Source organism: Daucus carota, chromosome 1 (assembly GCF_001625215.2).
Source record: "Daucus carota subsp. sativus chromosome 1, DH1 v3.0, whole genome shotgun sequence".
Taxonomy (NCBI): Eukaryota; Viridiplantae; Streptophyta; class Magnoliopsida; order Apiales; family Apiaceae; genus Daucus; species Daucus carota.
In genome coordinates this window covers 35,671,167-35,694,553 of record NC_030381.2, presented here as the reverse complement: position 1 = coordinate 35,694,553, position 23,387 = coordinate 35,671,167, and the positions used below count along the sequence as shown (strand labels likewise).

At 34.0% G+C, this 23,387-nt stretch overlaps 2 protein-coding genes across 6 annotated transcripts; one reads left to right on the top strand and one right to left on the bottom strand.

Annotated features, from left to right (window-relative positions):
* Window positions 1–749: 749 nt before the first annotated feature.
* LOC108212448 (uncharacterized) lies at window positions 750–10,816 on the top strand. 5 transcript variants are annotated; one of them, XR_010285747.1, is made up of 13 exons: window positions 750–1,271; window positions 1,393–1,579; window positions 1,879–1,951; window positions 2,857–3,004; window positions 4,432–4,541; window positions 4,742–4,873; window positions 4,958–5,084; window positions 5,157–5,300; window positions 5,812–5,972; window positions 6,061–6,135; window positions 6,363–6,504; window positions 8,383–8,593; window positions 9,435–9,569. XR_010285747.1 is itself a non-coding variant. In XM_064081785.1 (13 exons), exons 1-13 carry the CDS (start codon window positions 981–983, stop codon window positions 10,396–10,398), a joined length of 2,007 nt encoding a protein of 668 aa, XP_063937855.1. In that variant the 5' UTR covers window positions 751–980; the 3' UTR covers window positions 10,399–10,816. The 5 variants fall into 5 exon arrangements, 4 of the variants coding, with proteins under 4 accessions (XP_063937859.1, XP_063937855.1, XP_063937840.1 ...); XM_064081785.1 differs by lacking the exon at window positions 8,383–8,593 and adding an exon at window positions 10,237–10,816 and having other exon boundaries at window positions 751–1,271; window positions 9,444–9,698; XM_064081770.1 differs by lacking the exon at window positions 8,383–8,593 and adding an exon at window positions 10,237–10,816 and having other exon boundaries at window positions 753–1,271; window positions 9,435–9,698.
* A 1,701-nt stretch (window positions 10,817–12,517) lies between these two features.
* LOC108205467 (aldehyde dehydrogenase 22A1) lies at window positions 12,518–20,281 on the bottom strand. Its single transcript, XM_017375435.2, has 14 exons — window positions 20,007–20,281; window positions 19,839–19,882; window positions 18,639–18,731; window positions 18,292–18,419; window positions 17,693–17,815; window positions 16,731–16,884; window positions 15,605–15,708; window positions 15,458–15,536; window positions 14,907–15,002; window positions 14,643–14,780; window positions 13,895–14,110; window positions 13,421–13,612; window positions 12,960–13,103; window positions 12,518–12,892 (listed from the first exon to the last, which is right to left on the bottom strand). Exons 1-14 carry the CDS (start codon window positions 20,116–20,118, stop codon window positions 12,731–12,733), a joined length of 1,785 nt encoding a protein of 594 aa, XP_017230924.1. The 5' UTR covers window positions 20,119–20,281; the 3' UTR covers window positions 12,518–12,730.
* Window positions 20,282–23,387: the final 3,106 nt, after the last annotated feature.

Sequence of the window (23,387 nt, the reverse complement as noted above, 5' to 3'; positions counted from 1 at the left end):
CAATAATTAAAATTTTCTTTTATTTTATCTATTTTTATATCATTCTATGTAAATTATCAAAACAAAATAAAATTAATGACTCAAATATATATATATATATATATATATATATATATATATATTAACTGAATAATTTTTAAAATTAAATATAATTAATAATTCATAGATATTTTAAGTCAATTATATTCATTCTACCACTCGACAATGATATCTCAACTCGTGTACCATCTTTGCCTGTGTTCACAAATCCAACCCCATACTGCCTCTACAGCCATATGCCCCGTACTATTATATAAATTTTTTTAGGAATAGAGAAATGTTACATCATGTAGCGTTTTGTACGATCCCATAAAAAAATGCCTACAATCATAGAAATATAATATTAAATAATTTAACACTAATTTATTTATCAGGGGATGTCCAAGCAAAACTATACTTACAAAAAAAATATTTTAAATATTATATCTTATATCATGTGCGTCCGATTGTTATAAATCTTAACGCCACACGACATTGCGATTCAGTATTTTAATGTGGTATCTGCGCCATATTTTAGGACATGATATCGAGGATGAGTTATATTTATTTTTTCCTAAAACAAAAGTTTAAATATTAAAATTTTATTAAAATCTTAAATAATTTATAAAATCATATTATATAATAACTGTAAAATACGCGTTCTTATGATTTTTTTTTGCCAAACGTTCTTAAGATTATTAACAATGAAACAGTGAGTCGGATATGTAGGCCTCTGAGCCTCTCTGCTCGATGATATTCTGTACCTTCAGTTTGATGATATTTTCTTACAATTTGATACAAATAATTTGAAAATTATATTTTTTTTTCATTAAAAGTATATCCGAGAGAGGCTACTTATCAAAAATTAAAAGTCCCGCCAGATTGATTCATCCCCACTTGCACACTACTACTACACTAGGGTTTAAACTTCAATCCACAGCCCACAAACCCTCTTCATTTCAATGAAAAAGCCTCACTTCAATCCCCAACTTCACACAATCGCTGACGCCGAAATTTCCGCCATGGAAATAGATCCAACAGAACAAGAAAACGTTCAAGAAGAAGAAGCAGACCCGTTTCTCAAGTTCATCGATTACGCAAAATCTGTTCTATCTCCTGATTACGATATCGAACAAACCGAAGAACAATCTAACGTTCCTGGTTGGAGCTGGATCGTATCTCGCATTCTTAAAATATGTATTGCTTATTCTAGTGGCGTTACCACTGCTATTCTTCTCTCTGATCTCTCTCAGGTCCGTGTATATGTTGAATTTTTAGGAATTTATTGTTTTTTTTGTGTTAATTGTTTCGGTTTGTTAAATTTTTAGGAATTTATTGTTTTATGTGTTAATTGTTTCGGTTATATGTGTTTAGGCTTGGAGTGAGCAGAATAGGAGTGGCGCTCAGAAGAAGCGTCCTGAATGTATTAATCAGCTTGCGAAGATGCACAAGAGAGTGAAACTTCCTAACACGGTTACAATTGATGCTATATACGAGAAGAATTTCTTGTCATTGAGTAGTGTTATCGAGGCTGTTATTGTTGATGCTTTTGTTCTTCCAGGTATGACTACGTTGTGTAGTCTGTGTTCAACTTTATGGTTGAAAAAATTTGTGATGTGATTTCGATACGTTGCAATTACTTATTATACTGAATTCATAACAGTATGGCTACAAATTTTTATCAGTTGCACATCTAATTGTGTGTGTGTTGTTCTAGGTCGATTTGGATATGAAAACTATGGATTGATAATGATTCTTATTACAGTTATCAAAGTATATGTGTTGCTCGTGATTTTTAGACATTAAAGTCTTGATTATAATGTGTGTTTGTTAATGTTTAGATATATTTTTTTTTCTCAGGGACTAACATATACATTCTTACTTTGGGGGATTTCTGGAGCTCTAATACCATTGATCTATACTTACATCGCAGGTACATGGTTCCTCGAATAATAAGATTAAAAGCAATCTTTCAAGCTTACATTATATATTGATGTTTAAACTGTACATGCTCAAAAAAGGGCCAATTTCGTTAGTAGGCTATGCAATTACTTCTAGGAAGGAGATTAGAAATATATTTGATTCTAACCTGCTGAGATGTTGCTTTATACCTTCTTGGCATCTAGTTGTAATCTATACTTATAATTAACTTACACCCAAGTATATAATATAGAGTATTATACCAAGACCTTTTGTTCATCAACTATTGCCCTGTCTCTATAATGATCTTCTTAAATGGTCCTTCTATGTAACCAGTTCGATGACTGTTTGGGAGTAGCCTTTAAATGCAATGACAATATAGAGTGACCCTTGAAGGCTTTTCCATAGAAGTATAATGGGCCAACAGAAATGCAGTTGCTACTCGCTAGTTAAGGCAGAATTAAGAGAGTTTCTTCATTTTCTTTTAGGAGGGCAAATTTGAGGAGATTAAGACCATCCAAATTGATACAGTTATGAGATTGGTTATTGAAATGATACTGTTGATCATATCTGAGTAATAGAATGGGAAGTCAAACTTACCAGATTTTTGTCCGTATGAGTTAGAAACACTAAGATTTGCTATAGATATAAAAAAGGGGAAAGAATATAGGCTATAATACCACCATCTATTTGTAGAAGATATCTTGAGGGTTGACAACAGTGAGCATATTGACTGCAGTGCACAGACAACTCTCAGTTTTATCATAAGTCGAAATGCAAAATCCCACATTGTCCATAGATGAAATCCATGAACTAGAAGCTGTTAAAAAAGGGACACTGGGAAATGGATATTATGATTTGCCTTTAAACAAGATTCTGCCATTATGCATCACATATCTAATATCCAATCCATAGCAGATATTACAGTTTGGCAGATCCTAATTGTGGCATTTTGAAGAAAGGAAGAGAGATCTTCCTAACAGGATGTTATCTTCGAACCTCCACTGCCGGATCTGTTCATTCACGTCTATTACCAACTGAATATATTGTAACATTACTTAATGAGGTACTGATTTTCTCTACATGTTTAATACTTTATTGGGTATTTCTGAAACATGCATAATTCAATTATTAACGAGGCATGTTCTTAATTAGTTTGCATGATTAACATTCATTTTTAATTTTCAAATATTTTGGGTGAATGATGGAAAACAATCTCTTGCATGGTAGATTTAATAATGTTTTAGCAGTTATCCTCTCCACATTTGGGTTACACATGGTTGCATGAGGAGAGGAGTAGGGGTGGTAATATCAGACCGACCTGATAGTATGAATTCTGGTTGGAGTTTTTCAGGGTTGGGTCGAATTCGGGTTGACCCAAAATCAACCCGAAAAAAGCGGGTCAAATTCGAGTTACCCGAAGTTACCCGAAGTTATGTATATATGATATCAAAATGTTATGCGCGCGCGCACACACACACATATATATTATTTTTGTATTATCAATTATTTAAATTCAATAAATATTTTATTTTGATCTAATGAAAACTAATATATTAAAATTAAAATTATTTATAATTAAAAATATATATTTATTAATAATTATTACGTGTCAGGTCAAGTTCGGGATACATGTGGGCTGTGGGTAGTGCGGGTCAGGTTTGGGTTGAGTATCCTGACCCATTACAATTTCGGGTTGGGTCAAAATTTTGACCCGCGTCTATCAACCCGACCCAATACCCGAAAGTGCCAGCTCTAGAGAGGCGGGGAAGGTGTAAAAATGGATATGGTGACTTTGATCTTTTTAAATATTAAGCTAAAATGAAAAGAATCATGGGCGTAGGTGGAGGGTAAGTCATTCCTTAAGAACAGGTTAAGAGGCGTAGAGTGAGCAGGGCTTTGACATACATTACCTCAAGTGGAAGTGGAAGTAAACGGTGTAATTCCAAAAGGTGCCCTGCCTTCCCAATTCTTTTCTTATCCTTCTTAGGGTCGATCGGCAGCCTCCTACTGATGGAGCTGCTGGTGGGGGTCTTAGTCAAGTAACTTTCTGTTCCTCACCAAGATCAATCTAAATAAGATCATTGCTCATTCCCTAAATGAACCCATTGGGGCCTTAGAATTGCTGATTCACTAAGAGTCAGGGGACTGCAGAGCAGTTCTAAGGATTTTTATTATAAAAGTGAGTACTAGAGGTCCAATAATGAGCCCACTAATGGTGCCTGTTTTTATATTAAATTTAAAGCTTAGTTCTTCACTTTTTTTATTGGTTTGCATGTGTTTACAGTAGCATGAAAGACTGAAAAATTAGGTTAATTGTCATGTTATGATTATGAGCATATATAATAAAAAGATTGCATGGAAGTTGGAGCATATGACTGCTATCACTTGTGTGAATTTGTGCTTAAACAAAAGACCTGCTGTTGGCTTATTATCGTTAATGGTTTGTGAATACCCTTCCTATATGGTTGTTAAATTTGCAGCTTCATGCAGGACCTTGATGATGATGCAATGCTTATAGGAGCACAGTTTTGTTCAGATTCGTTCTCTTCCATTTCGCTTGATGCCTTTAATAAAGGTGTATCCTATTCATTATATGCAAGGTTAGTTAGATCAGTTAAAGCAACTTGGTTTCCTAGATCTACAATTGGTCAGTATTGACTCTGGAATGCATATCTTGATTCGGCTTAAAAACATTCTTGTTGTGTGGAAATTTTATTTTCTTGGAAGTATGTACCATAACCTGTCATTTGTCAAAGCAGCATTTTTGGAAGACTTTCAAGTGTTTTTTTTCTTTTTACAGGATTGAGTCTATTGGTTCTCTAGAAATCCAGGACAGTATACAGAGGAAACAAATCATTCTTGTTGACGATGATGGTATCAGGTTGAAATTTCTGTTGTGGGGTGACCAGGTTCTACTAGCCAATTGTTTAAGGTAGATCAGTATTATCGACTCTTTCTTTTTTACTACGAACAGATTACCTATATTTCCACATGATCACGATGCAAAACCTTTCAGTGTAGGAAGTATGCTTGCTCTGGATAGACCCTTTATTGCAAGCCTGGAATCATTTAATGAGTTTTCTCTTGAATATGGTAGTGAAACACAACTTTATATGGTGCCTTTACTGCACCATGAAGAACAGGTCAGTCATAAATCTGTAGAACACAGAGCAATCTTGATTGGGATTTGGGAGTATGACTTTTGACACTCTCAGGTTTCTGTGGCACTGACACAAAGTCGATATCAAGGATCAAAATTGTTGAAAGCATCAGAAGCAAGCCAGGGTCCTCAATTTTCTCAAGTGACCTTGCCATGTAATTCTCTAGGTTCCATTGACTTCAGTAACTATCCTTTTCGAGTAAGTTTTTTTGATTTCCAAGTTTCTACTTTTGGCAGAGCACATACTTATATTCCTAGTTTCTTTAACAAACAAGTGTGGATTTGTTACAGTGGGTAGCTAGGACAGTTACTTGTATAGTTGAAACATTCATAATGCATTCTAAAAAGTTGCAAGCTTTTAAGATCTATCATCTATTCAATTGTTTATGCACCCTCAATAGGATAATTTAGCCACTGCCAAGTTTTGACCAACCTTGAAATATAACAATTGAAGTGCCACACGGAAAAAGTTCAGCATACTCGTTACAGGTTATGTTTTTAACTTGTATAATGTAACATGCGTGCGCACACACATACACATAACTAAGTGGGTAATAAATCCAGTTTTAGATCTCATTCTCTTGCAAGTTGCAACTTCTGCAATGTACTATCTGATATCGACGTGTATCACGATGTTTTCTTCTTCGAATACCTTGTATATAGTAAATTGTCAATTTATGCACGCATCTTTACCCTTTAAATTCTTGCAGCCACTTGTGACCGACCTCCGTGACAAGATGACAGGAATCAGCCTCTACGGTACAATTACAGACATAAAAAGAGAACAAAGTTCTTCACAGACCATTTTTTCTATGAGGGTGAAAGAGACTACTGGATCTATTTGGGCAAAACTACATTTTGTTAGTTCTTGGTACTACTGCTTTTATTTATCTTCGTATAAAGTATTTTACAGTCATTCAAAAGAATGTCTTGTGTCCTAAATTATTCAGGCTTTTCAGGTCGTTTGGAAGATTAGGCCTTGGTCACACCGTGTATATTTCCGGCTTGACTTGCACCAAGAAAAAAAATAATCGGTGAGTATACTTTTATGGCTTTTACACTACTTAAAATATTGTCTTTGTCACTTGTGCAATAATACCAAAACTTTTAAGACCTTGCTATTTCACCAAAGAAACATAATGAAGGGTTGGGAAACTGAAAGCTTTCTCATTCACATATCACACATTAATTTACGTCGCTTTTCAACGATATTCTTAAACTTTAGGTAAAACATCTCATTGTGTGGTCGCTTAATTCTTAGCAGACTTGAAGTTTTATGGTTCGAGGACTCTACTGGATCCTTGTTTGTCAATCTTAGTTGTTTGCCAGCACTGCTAAATTCATATTGTCTCCAAAAGTTATCACGCCTTTCTGAACTATCAGATGCAATGTGCAGTACATATGTATGTTTTCTTTTATTTATTGAATTGCTTCCTTCTACAAAATTACGTCAATTCTTGGTTATTTTCTACTTTCTTAGTCCCAAAAAAAGAGGATCAATTGCACTGCCAGAGTACAAACCTTCAGAAATCAGTAGTACATGAGTACCTAGGATGCCTACAATATATAGAAGTTACATAATTGTGCAAGAACAGTTAGGGGCCATTTGGTTCGCTCCGGGGAAACGGAAAGGAGCATAGAAAGGGAAATGAGAGGAGAAAGGGAAGGAATGAAAAATTTATATGATTATATCCTTATACGTGACTTTTTCGGTATTATATAATTTCAAGAGTCAAATATATTTATGTTTGTACAATATAGTTTATTTCTTTTTTTATAAATTAATATTGTTTAATATTAAAAAATGTCATTAATTTTCTTATTACATTGACATAAAATCATATCAATTTTTTAATTTATAAAAAACTAAAATAATATTGTTTTTATTTTTTTAAAAATGTTTTACATATAATTTTTTTTAATGATTTTAGGCATAAATTATAAATAAAAAGAAAATTAATTAGGAAAGGGAAAACAAATACCATGTGGGTTGTGGGGGATAAGAAGGGATATTGGTAAACCTAAAACTAAAAAGAGTCAAAGGGTATGACAATTTTAATGAAACAAACAACAACAAAGGCAATGGGTTTAAATCTTTCTCTTTCCCTTAAACGGCACCTTCCAGTATTCATTATTCTCTTTAGAAGGCCCAAAATTTAATAAGTAATATGACTTAAAAATAATAGCTCGAATATTATCTTCATTTGATTTTTGTTGCCTCTTTTCATCATGCAAGATAAAAACATTGGTCTATATTAATCACTGGTTTCAAACGGAACTACTATTTTTTTTTTCTCCATGGATATTGAAAAGGCAGATTCAGCGGTGTTTTATAGCCCAGGCCAGTGTTGTCGAAAGCGTCATGCACGCAAAACATATTAATCCACGCTAGTAAAATTCCAAGATAATTTACTTAAGTTTTAATATGAAATTACCTGGACTTATAACATTAGTTATAGGAGTACTTCATAACATATTAATCCACACTTCTGGGGCAAAAATAGCAGAATTTATAATTTGTACTTCATGATATCACACTTCTGGGGCTATGATCCTAAAACCCAACATCAATATCTGAAATTGAAAGTTCATAGAAGTTCCAGCTTCCGACATTGTAACTGGTAAAATTCTAATGTATCATCTTCGTAAAAATCAACATCTTGAAGTGTTTTCCATTTCTCTTTTTCTCCCTTTTCTTTGTCTCTGTCTATTGAACGCCTATAACCTGAATTTTGAGGCATAAGATTGATTATGACACCGGTTAGACTGATTTTGATTGTGACTCGGAGTTTTGCAAAGGCTCTCCAGCACCAGAACTTTTGCAGCATTTGTCCATCCTCATCCATGGACCATCATCACTGCAGAAGACAAGATCATTAGATGCATCTGACTACCCAACTGTCTTCCAACCAACCGCTCGTTGTTAAACGATCTTAAATTAGGGTTCTTTTTTAAGTTTATTTGGTTTTGATGTTCTATTTTCTTCTTGGGTTATACAAGTTTGGTGGCCTTTAACAGATCTAGTAACATCGATCTTTATATTTACTCCCTCCGTCCCATAATACATGTCTCTTTTGGGGAAAAATTTGTCCCATAATACTTGTCCACTTTTAGTTTCCAATGCAAATATATTGACATTATTCCAAATTTACCCTTCTTGAAAGTTGTATAACAGTTAATAAGGGTTGAATAAGAGTCTAAATTCATGCATTTATTAGGGGTACAAGTGAGAAAATATTATCTAATTAACGTTTCCTTAATATGCTTAATTTTTTCAAAAGAGACTTGTATTGTGGGACGGAGGGAGTATTTGCAGCTTCACGAAAGTGCACTTTTTCTGTGTTTCACACCTCTGTGCACCTCGTGCTTTGAGACCCCAAGCACATGCTTGTTTAAAGTTGCTGGGCTTTACCTATGTCAAGGCGCTTTGCGCGTAGGCACTCTTTCGACAACACTGGTTCGGAATTTGATATTCATTTGTTTAGCGAGCAGGTCAGTATTCGTCATTTTGAGTATTCTATATACTGGAGTAAATCAAACCAAACGTCCCTAGTGGCTAGTATATACCATTTGCAAATATGGTTTGAGCAAAAATGCATAACAAATCCCTGTAGTACACTCTATATTCTAGCATATTACGGTTTACACCAGAAGGCTATAGTTTATATGAATAATATTCTGATTATCTAAGGGTGGCTGGACCCCACCCCTTGGGTGCCACTGCTGCCACCCCTAATCTCAGGGGTTCAAAGGTATACAAACCCTCAGCTTTTAAGAATCTGCATATAATGTAGTTGACTAGTTGCATATTAAAATTGCGAATGATACTTTGGTCTTCAGTAATACAAGTAGCAATGCCATGACAGTGAACATGCATTGTTAAATGTAATGTGGCTCTATATGATACTTTCTATGATGAAGAAGATTCTTTAACAGATGATATCAAAGTTTTCTTGTGACAAACCATAACCACTTTACTTTTTTGTATACCTGTCACTTCTCAATGTGTTGATGGAATGCAAAATATGATTCCAAACTTGTAAACACTTGATCCACGTAATCATGGAAATAACAAATATATAAGTTGATTGCATAATAAAATATTTTAAAGCTGTATATAAGTTCTTCATGTGAAAATCAGTTGTAGGAGTATCTGATACACCCTTGTGGTTACTGATTAACATGACCTCTCTGACAAACCTAACCTTTTTAATTTATTTAACTGAAATTCATAGACATCCATTTTGTACTCTTCTTTTAATCAAGGTAGTAACATCAAAGCAACTAAATATTCTAATCTGGCTGGTTTCTAATGCCTGGATATCATTTTTAGATATGTCAGATTTGGCTGGAACAGATTCCTTTTGTAACCACGAGATACTCGCACGTCCTTTGCGGTCATTATGTAAACAAGACATCCAGTGGGGCTTATGAATGCAACTTCTGTTGTTGTAGTTGTGATTCTGAAGTAGCGCGTGCTTTCCACCTTAAGGTAAATGTGGCAGATGAAAGTGCTAACATTTCTGCATGGTGTACGGGCCATGCTGCTACTGAATTACTGCAGATATCACCAGATGAATTTGATGAGCTACCTGAGGTGTTCTCTCCCTCTCCCTCTATATACTATATATGTGTTGGTGTGTGCTCAGGGGCGTGCATGCAAAAATCATTTTTGTTGATTGATACCTGTGCAAGTTGGTCCCAATATATTTTTTTTTGGCCAGAGCAAGATAGACATTAGACATACTTATAGCCGCAAAAAACTAAAATTAAGAATTCTACCAAATTTTGAATTTCTGTGATTAATATTATAAATAAATCAAGATGAACCCAGAAAACATGACCAAAAAAAGGGTATATAGCAGAAGCTTGTCCCAGTGCAAAATGTATAGCATCCTTTATTACCAACTCTATACAGACTATACTTATAGTATTTACACATTAAACAGTGTATCCGGTCAGTCGGTGTATCTTAAAACTAGAAATACAAGTGTCAATTTTTGGTTCTTACCTTTTCTTTTTCATGTTTTCCACTTGTCAAATCTTAATAAGCCTTGGTAATTATTGGGACAATCTATTGACTTTAGATACTGATAGCAATTTGTTTATTGTAACATTTTTGTTTTGATTATCAGGAAGAACAATATATGTATCCTATGTCTATCCAGCATGAACATGAGAGGTTCACAGTTGCTTTAGTCAACTGTAAAAGGCAGAGTAATGTATCTGATGACACTTTAGCGCAGGAGACTGACTCCATGAATTGGGAAATAACTAGAGCACTAAAGTGCGAGTGAATTATGATGTTTCGGATGATATTATAACATCAAGTCATGTTGTCATGAGAAGCGTTGCAGTGTTTAAGATGACATTTTGACATTGAAGTTCGTTCTCATGGGAGTTGTGGACAGTCAAAGGATCGTACAAATGAAACTAGTTGTCCAAGGTTAAAGGTCATTGTCAACACCATATTTTCCACCAGTACAAAGGTATCATATACCAAGTTTCTCTCTTCAGGGTAGAACTGGCTTTGGCATGCCAGAAGTTTAGTTAGTAGATAAACTGTATGAAGAGTAGTAATATGTGATTGTAACGACCGGACAATTTGTCCGCAAGTTGTAGCTTTTTACGAGTCACCAGCTTGCTTTCAGGCACATGGATACCTGATACCTGATTTTCATTGATATATAAACTGTACAAATTTGTGTAGCAAAATTTATCTGTTAAATCCTTAAACTTTGCTAGAATACCAAATTATATAAAGCGAAATTATTTTTAAATTGTCTTTTTAAGTTAAACGACCTGAGCCTTCAGGAATGTACACATTGTGAGGAAGTGTGTCGGTCACTATCAAGTATCAATGTGTCACCTAAGTGCAACCAAAGAATGTTGGCCCCTCCAGTAGAGATTGTGCACCCAATGTTCTGAATGTGCTTTGTATTTTTTTTATTTGACACTTTAATTTTTGACATATTTTTAAGTAATTTCACCGGATTGTTGAAATTATCATTTTTTATTTTTTTTTCTTCTGAAAAAGATATATAATCAAATTTTAATTATTAAAAAAAGTTTAACAAAAAATAATATTTTTTACTATCAGATCAACTCATCAAAAGATGTTTTTTTGTCATTAAAAGATGTTTGTTAAAATCAAAATGTCATATATAAAAAACAAGAAGGAATAGTATAAACGTCAACATTTACCTGGAAAATAAAAAGGTACAATCCCCAAATAAATAAATTGAACTTGTAACATATCCTAGTACAAACAAACAAAGAACACAAAGAACTTGATCAAATAGACGCTCTCTTTTTTAAAAGAAAAAACTTCGAGGCAAGTGAAGTAGCCTCTATTAGAGATGCACAAAAGGCCTGTGGGGCCGGATTTTATCCGGATCTTAAAAAGCCCGGATTTTTTGAAAACAGATCGGGCTGGGTTTTTATAAAAATCAGGTTGGATCGGGTCGGGCTTCCTCAAAAATATTAGATCCATTTAAAGCCCTCAAGCCAGGTCAGATCGGACCGGATCAGATTTTATTCGGGCTTTTCTTATAGATTATATTAGAATAGGAATCGAGTATATGCATCATTCCCTCAGTGGCCTGAATACATAAACCAGCTTCGACAACCAAAATAAAAAAAAAGGGGCTAACTTTTAGTTTAGTATATCAACAGTACTGAAAACACAAACTTACAAAACAAAGATGAGACTTAGCTCTAACGATTATTATATGGTGTAATAATTTGATAATCAACCAAATACATATTCTTATGTTCCTAATAATATTTATAATTTTAAAAAAAATTATTAAAAAATTCTATATTTTGAAGTTATATCTATAAAAAATTGAAATTTTATCAGAATTTTACGAAAAAATCCTGACTTTTATCCGGGTCGAACCGGGCTTTTTTTAAAACCGGGTTTTTTTATCCGGGCTTTTCTAAATCCGGATTTTTATCCGGGCTTTTCGGGTTTCGGGCCGGATTTTCAAGAAAAAAAGGAGGCATGTTCATGGTCTGCGGGCCAGGTCGAACCGGACCAGGTTTTTCGGACTTTTTTCCAGATCGGTTGGGATCAAATTTCGGATTTTTTGAACATCTCTACTCTGGATATAGCTTTTGTTAAGATAACTTGACAACTTTCATAACGGTAACAAGGTACGTCAAGTAATTAGTTGCAAATACGAAACCCTTGACACAATATGTTACAAATAATTAATTGCAAATAGGAAACCCTTAACACTAATTTTAACAACAAATCTGCACTGAAGTTTATTTCACAACCCTGTTTTCAATAATACTTTCTCCCAGCACCGATGAAAGATTTTTACTAAAACTTTGATGTGTCTGTTGTATATTATGTAGTACAATCTATCTTAATATATTAGACATCCATATATTAGAATTTAACAAATATATCAAAATAACAGTCTTTCTTTTTTTAAATATTACTGCAGATCTGCAACATTAGCACAAGTTTTTCAAAATGTACAAGTGTCCTATGCAAAACGATGGAGACAAAGTATGTGCTTGTTGAGACACTGATCAATTTTGTCCATGAATAGAACTTCTCTAAGGAAAAAGATGCATATTACCAAATCTATTTTACCAAATCTACGATACAAAACATCAGTCATTTCTTCTCTTTTTGTTGGAAGGTGACGGCTGATTTTGATCAGTTAAGATCTTCAATACCTTTACCACTGCACGTAGACGATCCCAAACATCCAAACCGTACAAAGCTTCAACAAGTGACTCTTGAAACTCAAAACCATTTGCTGCAACAGGATACTAGAGATACAAAGGACTGTCAGATTATGAACAGGTAATTGACTTACAATTAAAGTCAAAAAAGTACCTGAATAGGCTTAGGTATCTTTGTTTTGATCAGTGGCCACCATCTATCTTCCACAACTGATTTCACAAGACAGCAGGCTCTGAGCCCTTCAATACCAGCAAACCTCCCAAATCCACTATCTTTAACACCACCAAATGGCAGAGACTGGAAAAAAAAGAGAGTCTTCAGTGGAGTAGCATTTATCAGTTTAAACTTTGAGAGATCTACCCATAATCTGAATGCTGAAGTATGTCGTCGCAAAATAGAGATAATTAGAAAAAAAAAATATCAAGCACCCCCAATCAAGTTACAATTGTCCTTTGGCAGATAACTCCCACTTTCATTCTTGAATAAAGTAAAACCTTTTCAGCTAATTATTCACCAATGGAGTAGATATAACTATTCTATTAAACTAATCTATTGAACCATTTTTACAGTCAGATGCTAAATTAACAGTCTCACCACCAAACCTAAACTTTTACCTGACACATGTAATTTGAAGCGAAATCATTGATCGCAACAACCCCACATTCCAGCTGTGAACCTATTTGCTTTGCACGGTGCTTGCTGCCAGAGAAGACAGCACAGCCAAGGCCATATCTTGAGTCATTTGCGAGCCTGACAACTTCTTCATCGGTGCTGAATTTCATTATTGGCATAATTGGTCCAAAGGCCTACATGTAGAATTAAATGAAGACAGTATTAAGTCATCTATTTGTTCAAGAACTCTTACCCACATTACATAGATGTATAAACACTTCTGAGCCTGTCAGTGTGACAAGATCTAGAAATCTTATACGCAACCAGGAAAAGAATAAACATAATTATAGTGCAGATCATCTAAATGAGGTTTGCTGGTTTGCTGGCAATGTAAAGCAGAAACAAAAGTTCACATTTTCATTTCAACAAATGATTAAGCTCAATCAATTTGTCTGATTATTGACTATTTGAATTACCTCTTCCTGCATCAGCTTCATTTTATGGTTTACATTCACAATGACAGTAGGAGGAAAGTACTGATCAACAGCTCCTTCACCTATATTGCCAACAGTTCCGCGACAAACAACCTCAGCTCCTTTGTCTATGGCGTCATTCACAAGACTTTGAAGCCTTTCAGAATGCTCTTGCATACATATGGCTCCCATGTCATACTTTCCAGCTAGTGGAGGGCCCTGCATAAGTTATTAGATGACTCATATCATGAAGTACAAGCAACTATTATGAACTACGGGTAAAAAATACAGTTCCAGATTACTAGACATATGATTATTGTCATGTCAAGAATAAGCATATCAAAATTTTAGCGTTGCATCACTATCTGAAGAAGTTCAGGACCGTCAGAAATCACATTTGATGACAATAAGATAACTGGACAGACAACTACTTATGTACTCATAACTTATACTTCTTATACTCTTTTCTGAGTTGTGCCTTCATATTACTGAGACGAGCAAAACAATTCTAAGTACGAAAGGAAACTGCACACACAAGCGGATTACTTTTTCAGTTTTCCTAATAAAAGTCAGTGTCAGCATGTAATGAGTTTCTACAAAAGGGTCTTATTTTGGGTACTTATCCCCACAACTATTCTTGAACGAGAATCTATTATTATATATGCATATTTGATCTAAGCATTGCAAAAAAAGCAATAACAAAAGACATGGATATTTTATTTAAAAAAATAAGATTACAAAGAATACTTACAGCTCTAACAGATTTTACGATCTTAACTACTTCCGCAATAAAGGAAGAATAAACGTCCTTGTGAACATAAAATCTTTCTGCTCCAGCACAGTTTTGGCCACTAGACTGGAGAACAGCTCTAACAGCAATTTGCGCAACCTGTGAATCACACATGTATTCACAATCAACTACACTTGACACCCTCTAATGGCAGACATCCTCTATTTAACTTTTAGTAAAAATCAACAAATACATGTAAATTTAATTGACAGAAATAAAGCTTACATGTGGCACATCCACATCTTCACACACAATAAATGGATCTTTTCCACCAAGCTCAAGTGTGACCGGAATCAGCGTCTCTGAAGCAGTTCTCATTATCTGTATTAAGATAAGTTTGTAACCAAGTGATAAATATGACTACAAAAATTCACAAGTTCCCCCAAAAAAACTTATGGACATTCTTTCCGCAATACAAACAGAAATAACGATTCTAAGATTCAGAGTGTTTCCATGTTTTATAAATTTAAGTGAGGAACTCCTTTAAGGATAGAGAGGCCAGCAGGAAGAAGAAAACCAAAATAACCCCAGAGAAATTTCTAGTTGCCAAGAAAGACAATTCCTGGCAGCAGTAGTTAATTAAAACGAATATATATATATATACACACACACACATATATATAGAAATGAGTAACTTTCTTGGGCATGAAGAAAGTGTGAGTTTTGTTATTATATGCAGTTGTAAATTGACAAGTAATTGCAGATATAGCAAAGAAAAGCTAAAATGGAAAAACTAGGCAGTTCTAAACATGCTTCCAGGAAAACAAAGAACATACCATTTTACCCACTCCAGGGGACCCAACAAATATAATTTTGTCAACAGAGGACACAAGTGCTTCTCCAGTCTCAGCAAAGCTGGCAACGGAGTTAAATTAGAAATTTGATAAGAGATATGCAAATATTTACACAAAGTATAAGCATACCCAGTTATCACTTCAACCAGATTCTCAGGGGCTCCTACAGCTGCAAGAGCTGTTTGAATAATGCGCACATAGAAACACCCGGACCAACTAGCATGCTCTGAAACCTACACCAACAAAACGCATAGCTCAATTGAAACCACTCAGTAGTCATTTGGTGCATACATATTATAGTACAGTTCATCCTTTTACGATGATGTTATTTTTTAGAACTGATAATGATTAAATTGTGAAGCTTCTTAGAATTGAAGCCAAAAACTTTGAATGCAAAGATTTTGGAAAAAGTAGTTAGCTGTTGATTTCACTCGAGCAACAACGATTTATGTTTCTGTGAAGTAAGAGTAAGAGGAACAATTTCACACGTGTTTTCTTAGCAATATAATAGCAGAACATAAGTTGTGAAAAGTCAGCATCTGTATAGTAAGCTTTTAATTGCTGTCAGCCAAGGTGGTCTGATTCATAAATAGCTAATATTAGGACACAAAAAGTAAGCATTAATTAACCTTCCATAGAATCTAGCATTTTATTGCTAATGCATTCAAAATTTGAAAGATAAGCAAAACAGAACTGTAGTCCAGATCTGTAGTCATGTGTGTGATGATAAGGTCAAGATGAGACCCCATTGACTATTTTTGGAAGGTTTTGAAATGTAAAGAATTGGATGGGACACCCCAAAAAGGAAACTGCAAAGGAATGGTTGGGACAGAGGGAATATTTTAAGGGCTCATATATGTTGTGCCTTTCTCCCTTTGCGCCTCATTGTCGCCTCACATGAGATGCACCTCTCACGTTAGTAGATGAGTCACACGCCTCACTGAAGGATGCGCTTCAAAGGGTTCGAGGCAAGTTAGTTGCGCTTTCGCCGCAATTTTAACAGCACGGTGCCCGTCTAGATGACATAGCTAAATTGCAAAAACAATAATAAAGTAGGAAGGTCCAGGAATCTAAGGTAATTCCCAAGCATACCTCTTAATTCTAACAAGTTCACAGATCACAAGCACACAATTCACTAATCATCACAGACTCAACAATTAAACAATTTGGCCTGTGTAAATTTTAAAAACTCTGCTTAGCAGAGGGAAAAAGAAGAAATCAGTGTGGAAAGTAGATCTCAGAGAGAGCAAGGCACCTTGATAACAATGCTATTCCCAGAAAAGACAGCAGCTAGCATTGGATTAAATATATTATGGAATGGGTAGTTCCATGATACAATAGCGCCAACAACACCCAGGGGATGAAATTCAACCTTGGATGTCTTATGGAACATGGATCTTCCCGAAGATCTGAAATAAAAATCATATTTAATGTTACTAGGATTACACCGCACACACAAGCTTACACATACCACAGAACATAAAAATCTGTGCAGCTAAGTTATACTAATACTCCCTCCGTCCCAGCCAATTCTTTACGTTTGGTTTGGGCACGGAGGTTAAGAAATATGTATAAAGTAGTGGAAAAGAGAAAGAAAAGTGGGTGAAGTGGCGGGACCCATCAATTTTTAATGTATAAAAGAGAGATAGTGGAGTAAAAGTAGTGTGAAAAGGGAGTAAAAGTAGTGTGAAAAGGAAGGAAAAATTGGGAAGTGGTGGGACCCATTTACTATTTTTGGTAAGTTTTGAAATGTAAAGAATTGGATGGGACATCCCAAAAAGGAAACTGTAAAGAATCTGGTGGGACGGAGGGAGTATTATTTATTTTCACAGAACCTTTAAAAAAGTTTTTCTACTGAGGACAAAAAAGGTGAAAATAACATCTCAATGCAACTTTAAGTGACAACAACTAAGAATTGGTTGATTTAGACTTCCATTCGGTAAAGTAAAGAGTCGCCACACACATTTTGAAATACTGAAAACATAGTTTTATGGGCACAGAAGAGATAAGAGGTAACAGATGTAATTATATGCATAATCAAACACCAGTACAAAGGTTGTGTAGATGACGATTGGTAGAAGTATATACCGATAAACTTGTAATCAATATCCTTTCAGTAAAAGGTTGAATAGGAAACTAGGAATTACAATTATTTATCAAATTTATCTCATGCGTCCTAAGATAAACTTAAAAAAAGGGTAAAATATTGTGGTATACCGGTATTCAGGCCTTAGCCATCGCTCACCCTCTGCAAGTAGCCAAGTAATCTTTTCACATGTTGTCATTATCTCTCCCAAAGAAGCATCTACCAGTGTCTTTCCAGTATCACGTGAAGAGACTCTGATCAAAATGAGCAACAATTAGAGAAGTGTTATTCCTTATTCGGGCATGCAACATGTAAACAGTAAAACTCATGAAAGAGGTGAAAAAGGACCAACACACTAGAATATATTAATAAAATGGCTTGTGATGGTTTGGAACTCATTTATGTAAGTACATCTTTATATAATGAATCTATTTCAGGTGCGACATGAGTTGGAACATATTCTATAGCCAAACAGAAGTAACAAGAACAATTTTGAGGAAACATTCAAGCATTAATGAAACTAAGCACAATGTTTGTTCGCGATCCTTACCCATGACTGTTGACTTGGATGCAGCAATTGTATATTGTAATGATCACAAGTTATACTTTTTATTTTGCACACATATTATCACAATAGTTAACTAGAGATTATAATGTTATACAACAGAATAATAAACACAAGCCAGTAAAAAATGATAAATACGAAAAATCACTCAGGAGAGGGCTTTACTCGCATATAAGCTCTTGATGTTCAATAATATACTTCAAAAGTATCCGAAGAAACTGACGTCTTTGCTTAAACGAACTCTTTGCCCATATCTTCTGCGCCTTCCTAGATTGAGATACCCTCTCCTTGACCTAAAAAAGGTTAGAGCTAATCAGTTTGAATCAATTATGAACAAAAGTATTCATGTGCATGTGAAGATCCTTGACAATGATACATGAATAAACAACTTAAAGGAACAAGTAAGCAAATTTGAGAATAGTACAGAGAGTACTAGTGAAAATAAGTCCTAGCAACGAAACCACATATATCCTTGTAGCTTGTGTGAATATGCATATCACTAGAGCACTAACCTCGTCAGCTTTCAGTGCAGGGAAGTAACCAAGGTACTTCATTGTTGCAGGTTCATAGCACTGAACTTTATCAGTTTGCCGTCTAGAAGGTATCTGCATTGGAAAAAAACATAAATGAAAATATAAGTGACGGTAGATGCCATAAATCTAATCCGACGTTATTACGACATGAGGGCTGAAAGGGTGCTTCTATAAGAATCCTTCACTGACAAGGAATCAGCAACCATAATAGCAGTATCTGATGTCATGAACTATCAAGCATTATAAACGAGCTTTGCATGTCAAATTAGATTGATATTACTAAATTGTGTAGAGAGAAATACTTAACATACAACACTTAAATGATGCTTGTACAGAGAACCTTTGCTCGATATTAACAAAAAATGCATGTTCGACTTCTGTCTTGACTCTTAATATGCGACTGCCTGCAGTTTTACAACAGAGGTTCACAACTTCTCACCGTTGACGAATGGAGGGAACCAGTACCAAAATTTTATAAGAACGCTAGGACTCTGCTAGTAACACCATGTACAAATGCAATGTAGAAGGTCTCACTAAGCCAATTCAGTGCAGCAGTAAAAATAACAGCTAACTAATCCACTCAAAATCATCTCACTAAGTGAGGATAACTCCTAATGACTCCTTGGTACCCCAATAAGAAAAATGTGAACTCTCCTAGCATTTAGTATTATATTGCATAAACAATCAAGTAAGTAGATCCACTTGATTTATAACTACTAACTTAAACACATTGCACTGGGCCACTGGCTAAACCCTGGTGACTACTTTGTTTCAGCCGATTAATAAATTCCAGATTATAGGAACATATCACCTAAACTTGAACTGTATGGCTGGATTGTAAAATTCCATATAAACTGAAGTGATCGAGAATAGTTCATGCGATTATATCAAAGGATCTAGTATGATTAAATGAATGTGAATTCTAAGTAAAGAAAAATTACAACGCAAATAAACATAGCCAATAAGTCCGAACAAATTCCAATATTCCAAACACCCTACTAAGTAAAACCTGATCTCCATCATAACATACCCCCAATGGTCATAACACTAGAAAAACAGACAAAAATTAGCAAATGTATTTAGTACAGTAACTCATTTCACTTCAAAACACATACAATTAATACAGATAAACTACACTATCAGCCAGTTAATGAATTTCAGTATATAAAGAGTACTTACATAAATGAAACTGTTTTCCTTGGTTTGATTTCCTTCGTCTAACACTGCAACAGTTCAAATCAAAGTATACACCATCAGATTACATGAGAGAGGGAGAGAGGGAGAGAGAGAGGGGGCGAGAGAGAGAGAGAGAGAGAGAGAGAGAGAGAGAGAGAGAGAGAAAGAGACCATCGGAGGCGTCGACATCAATGGAAGGGACATTAGAGGGAATGAACATAAAAAGGAGTTTACAAAGAAGGCAAGCAAGAGCAATTACGATCAAAGGCCACCAGAAGGCCATTTCTTAGATCAAAACCCTAACTGTTGTATTCACTCCACAGCAGATTCAATCTCGTTTGAGATGATGACTCACTCCTGTTAGTTCTGTATATTTCCGGTGTGTTTTTTTTTTTTTTTTTTTTTATATAATCGGGTATTGGGGCCGTTTTTGGCGAATCTAAACTAATCTCGACTCTCGAGAACATGGTTTTTTTTAGAGCTCTAGTTCGAGTCCGGTGGCTCGCGAGCTCGCCCGGCTCGAACTCGTTTAACTAGACTCGATTTGTTTAAAGGTTTCGGCTTGTTTAATGCTTAACTCGACTCATGAAATTAAACGAACCAAGTTCGGGTAGAGGTTTAGGCTAGATTAAGTGTAAAATTAAACGAGCTGCTTGTCTGACTCGTTAAAACCGGCTCATTTAGCTAAACGAGTCGGCTCGACTCAACTCGTGAAATTAAATGAGTCGAGTTCGGGCAGGGATTTAGCCTCGATTAGTTAATTAACTTCGGCTCGAATTACGTCCGGCTCGAAACTCAGTTGGCTCAGCCCGAATTATACCACTACTTTTTTTCGATATTATGTGCCTGTTTGTCAAACATATTTTTTTTTGGCAAGAGTTCTGCTTTTCTTGATAAGGAGATTTATTTATCTCACTTTTTTAATTTAAACAAGAAATAATATTTTTTAAGTTTATCTAGACAACCTTGTACTATGGATCATTCTGGTCAAAATTTATATAATTCATTATATTGCCATAATCACCGTATATATTATTATAAACAATATTGTTATTTATTATAATTCCTTTTTTAATTTTTATAATATTTGTCTTAATTATTTTTATAAACCACGTGCCTGACAAATTATCTGATCAGGATTTTTAACCTTTTTAATAATTTTTCAAATTTTAAAATAACAATTATATACTTATATATTATAAGCATGAGGAAGATAATTTGGCTGTATGGTTGCATGGTCTCTTTACTATCAGAATCTTATTATCATCCGTTGAATCGTATACAGATCAAACAAGCATCGTTAGATTATAATAAAACTGTGTATTATTATATAAGGTAACTAATATCTACTTGCACACTTATGATTCCTTTTGTTAATCCAAACCAAATTCTACTTCTAACATATAGTATTTATGTTTTTATAATCTTAAATATATATTTTTTATCAGTTTTAATTGCAGAAGCATATAAATTGTATCGCCACAAAATTATTTTTCTCTAATATATTTTTCTTAAACAACATATCAACAAAAATAATATTATGCACAATATTAAAATTAATAAGCCGAATTTATGTGAAGAACGAAAACAAAAATCGTTTCTTGATCTAAAATAATCTCTACTTTCTTCTTGCATGTTTATGACTTTTTTTCTTAATTCAAAACAAATTATGTTTATCAATTCTAATTCTAGAACCATATGAATTTTTAGAAAAATAAATAAATCACATTAGATATTATAATTCTAAAATAAAATACATTTATAAATATAATCTAAACAGAAGTTGGCATCACATGTATTGATATTACATACAAAATTATCGCATACAAATACAAATTAACCAAAAATAGTATACATAGCATAATCTTTAAGATCCCGACAACACCAAAATCTTTCAAATTTAAAACTGGCCAAGATCTTGAACATAAATCACTCTACATCAAGTTTACTAATTTCTCCTCTCATCTTTGTAAAAATCATTTTGTAAAATTTTGTTGATATCAAAATATAAATATATTAGAGGGATAAAAATGATCATACGAGTTCATGAAATAATTTCAAAAAGACATAAAAGAGCAATAAAGAGTTGATCATAATAAATTATGTTGCGAACAATATAACAATGCTACTAAACAAGTGCGATGACAAAGACGTGACCAAAAGGACGAGACAAGAGGTTAGTACGATACAAACAGTTCTGCCTTGAAAAATAATATAACTTCTTAATTTATTTTTATGCAATTTAAAATTATGATTTATTATTGATGAATAATTTCTTTTATCGTTTAAATATATTAAGAATAAAAGTTTATAAAATAATTAAAAAGATCCCGTGCGTTGCACAGGCCATGAGCTAGTATACATAATAGTTCTGAGAGCATCTCCGGCCATCACCATCTATCAACTAAAAAATCTATATGACACACTGAAGTGCATATTAGCTATAATCATTTTAAGAAAATATTGTGAAAACAAGTTATTACCTTTTTAGCTCAAGTAGCTCTCAATTTTAGATATACTTTATAATTTTATTGTTTATATTTTAAATTTAATTGAAATACAAACTAATGATAATTTTATAGTTTGGGAAAAGAGGGAAAACATGAAGGAGGAAGGAGGGAAATAATTTTTGTATTTATATATTTATAGATGTCTTTTTTTTGGTTACAAAATAAAAACATTTTTATCAAGCAGAGCAATATAGTGGAGACAAACCCCTAACGGCAGATACAACCAGGTAAGAAAACAAATAACATACTAAAAACAATTAGCTGATATGTTTCCTGATCGTTTAACACATAGAATTTAAAAATTCTTAAAACTAAAAATGAAATCAAAGATATTCCAAGCAATCCAAATTGAACCAACATCGCAATTGACCTTATCACATAAAAGCTATTGTTAGACCAGTATTCAGAAAACCCAACCTCATAGATTGAGATTGGAGGAGCGACACCTAAGCTTATCTACACACCGGATACTAGCTATAAACTGTAAACCCCTAACGAATCAACAATCTTTGATTGTGAGAGGCGAACTCTTGACATAATTATCACAGACCGATATTTGACGCGGACTTTCCACATCTCTAAAAATATCAATGGAATTATTCTCAACATAACCCACATGAAATAAATCCAAATATAACGAAACAAATATATAACCAAACACTTCAAAAGGAGAGACAAACAAACACACTCCAAAAGCACAAAATATCCAAAACAATTGAGTTTTATTGAAGAAAATCAACGAAGATGAAAAAAACAAAGGGGCTGGGGCTTTCCATCGGAGAAAAACAGTGGAAACCCCTCGGACTACCTCGAAAATGGACAAAAACATTTATAAATTTCTTTATTAGTGCATAGATCAATATAAAAATAATTATGTTTTTAGTATTAAATTACGCTAGTTTTAAATTAATTGATGCGAATGATTTTGTAAAATAAGACTGAATACTGAAAAATCATATATACTTATTTTTGGATGAACAAATACCATTAAATATAATATAATTACGATTAAATAATATTCAATTTAGAAAACAATAAACTT

Excerpts from the sequence above, each read along its gene's own strand:
- LOC108212448 (XM_064081770.1), top strand. The coding sequence starts at position 981 with ATGAAAAAGCCTCACTTCAATCCCCAACTTCACACAATCGCTGACGCC. Across the intron at positions 3,005-4,431 it reads TTGTAACATTACTTAATGAG|GACCTTGATGATGATGCAAT; the intron begins GTACTGATTTTC and ends AGCTTCATGCAG. Across the intron at positions 5,973-6,060 it reads CTACATTTTGTTAGTTCTTG|GTCGTTTGGAAGATTAGGCC; the intron begins GTACTACTGCTT and ends CAGGCTTTTCAG.
- LOC108205467 (XM_017375435.2), bottom strand. The coding sequence starts at position 20,118 with ATGGCCTTCTGGTGGCCTTTGATCGTAATTGCTCTTGCTTGCCTTCTT. Across the intron at positions 18,732-19,838 it reads AGGAAAACAGTTTCATTTAT|ATACCTTCTAGACGGCAAAC; the intron begins GTAAGTACTCTT and ends TTTCCAATGCAG. Across the intron at positions 17,816-18,291 it reads CATCAAGAGCTTATATGCGA|AGTCTCTTCACGTGATACTG; the intron begins GTAAAGCCCTCT and ends CATTTTGATCAG.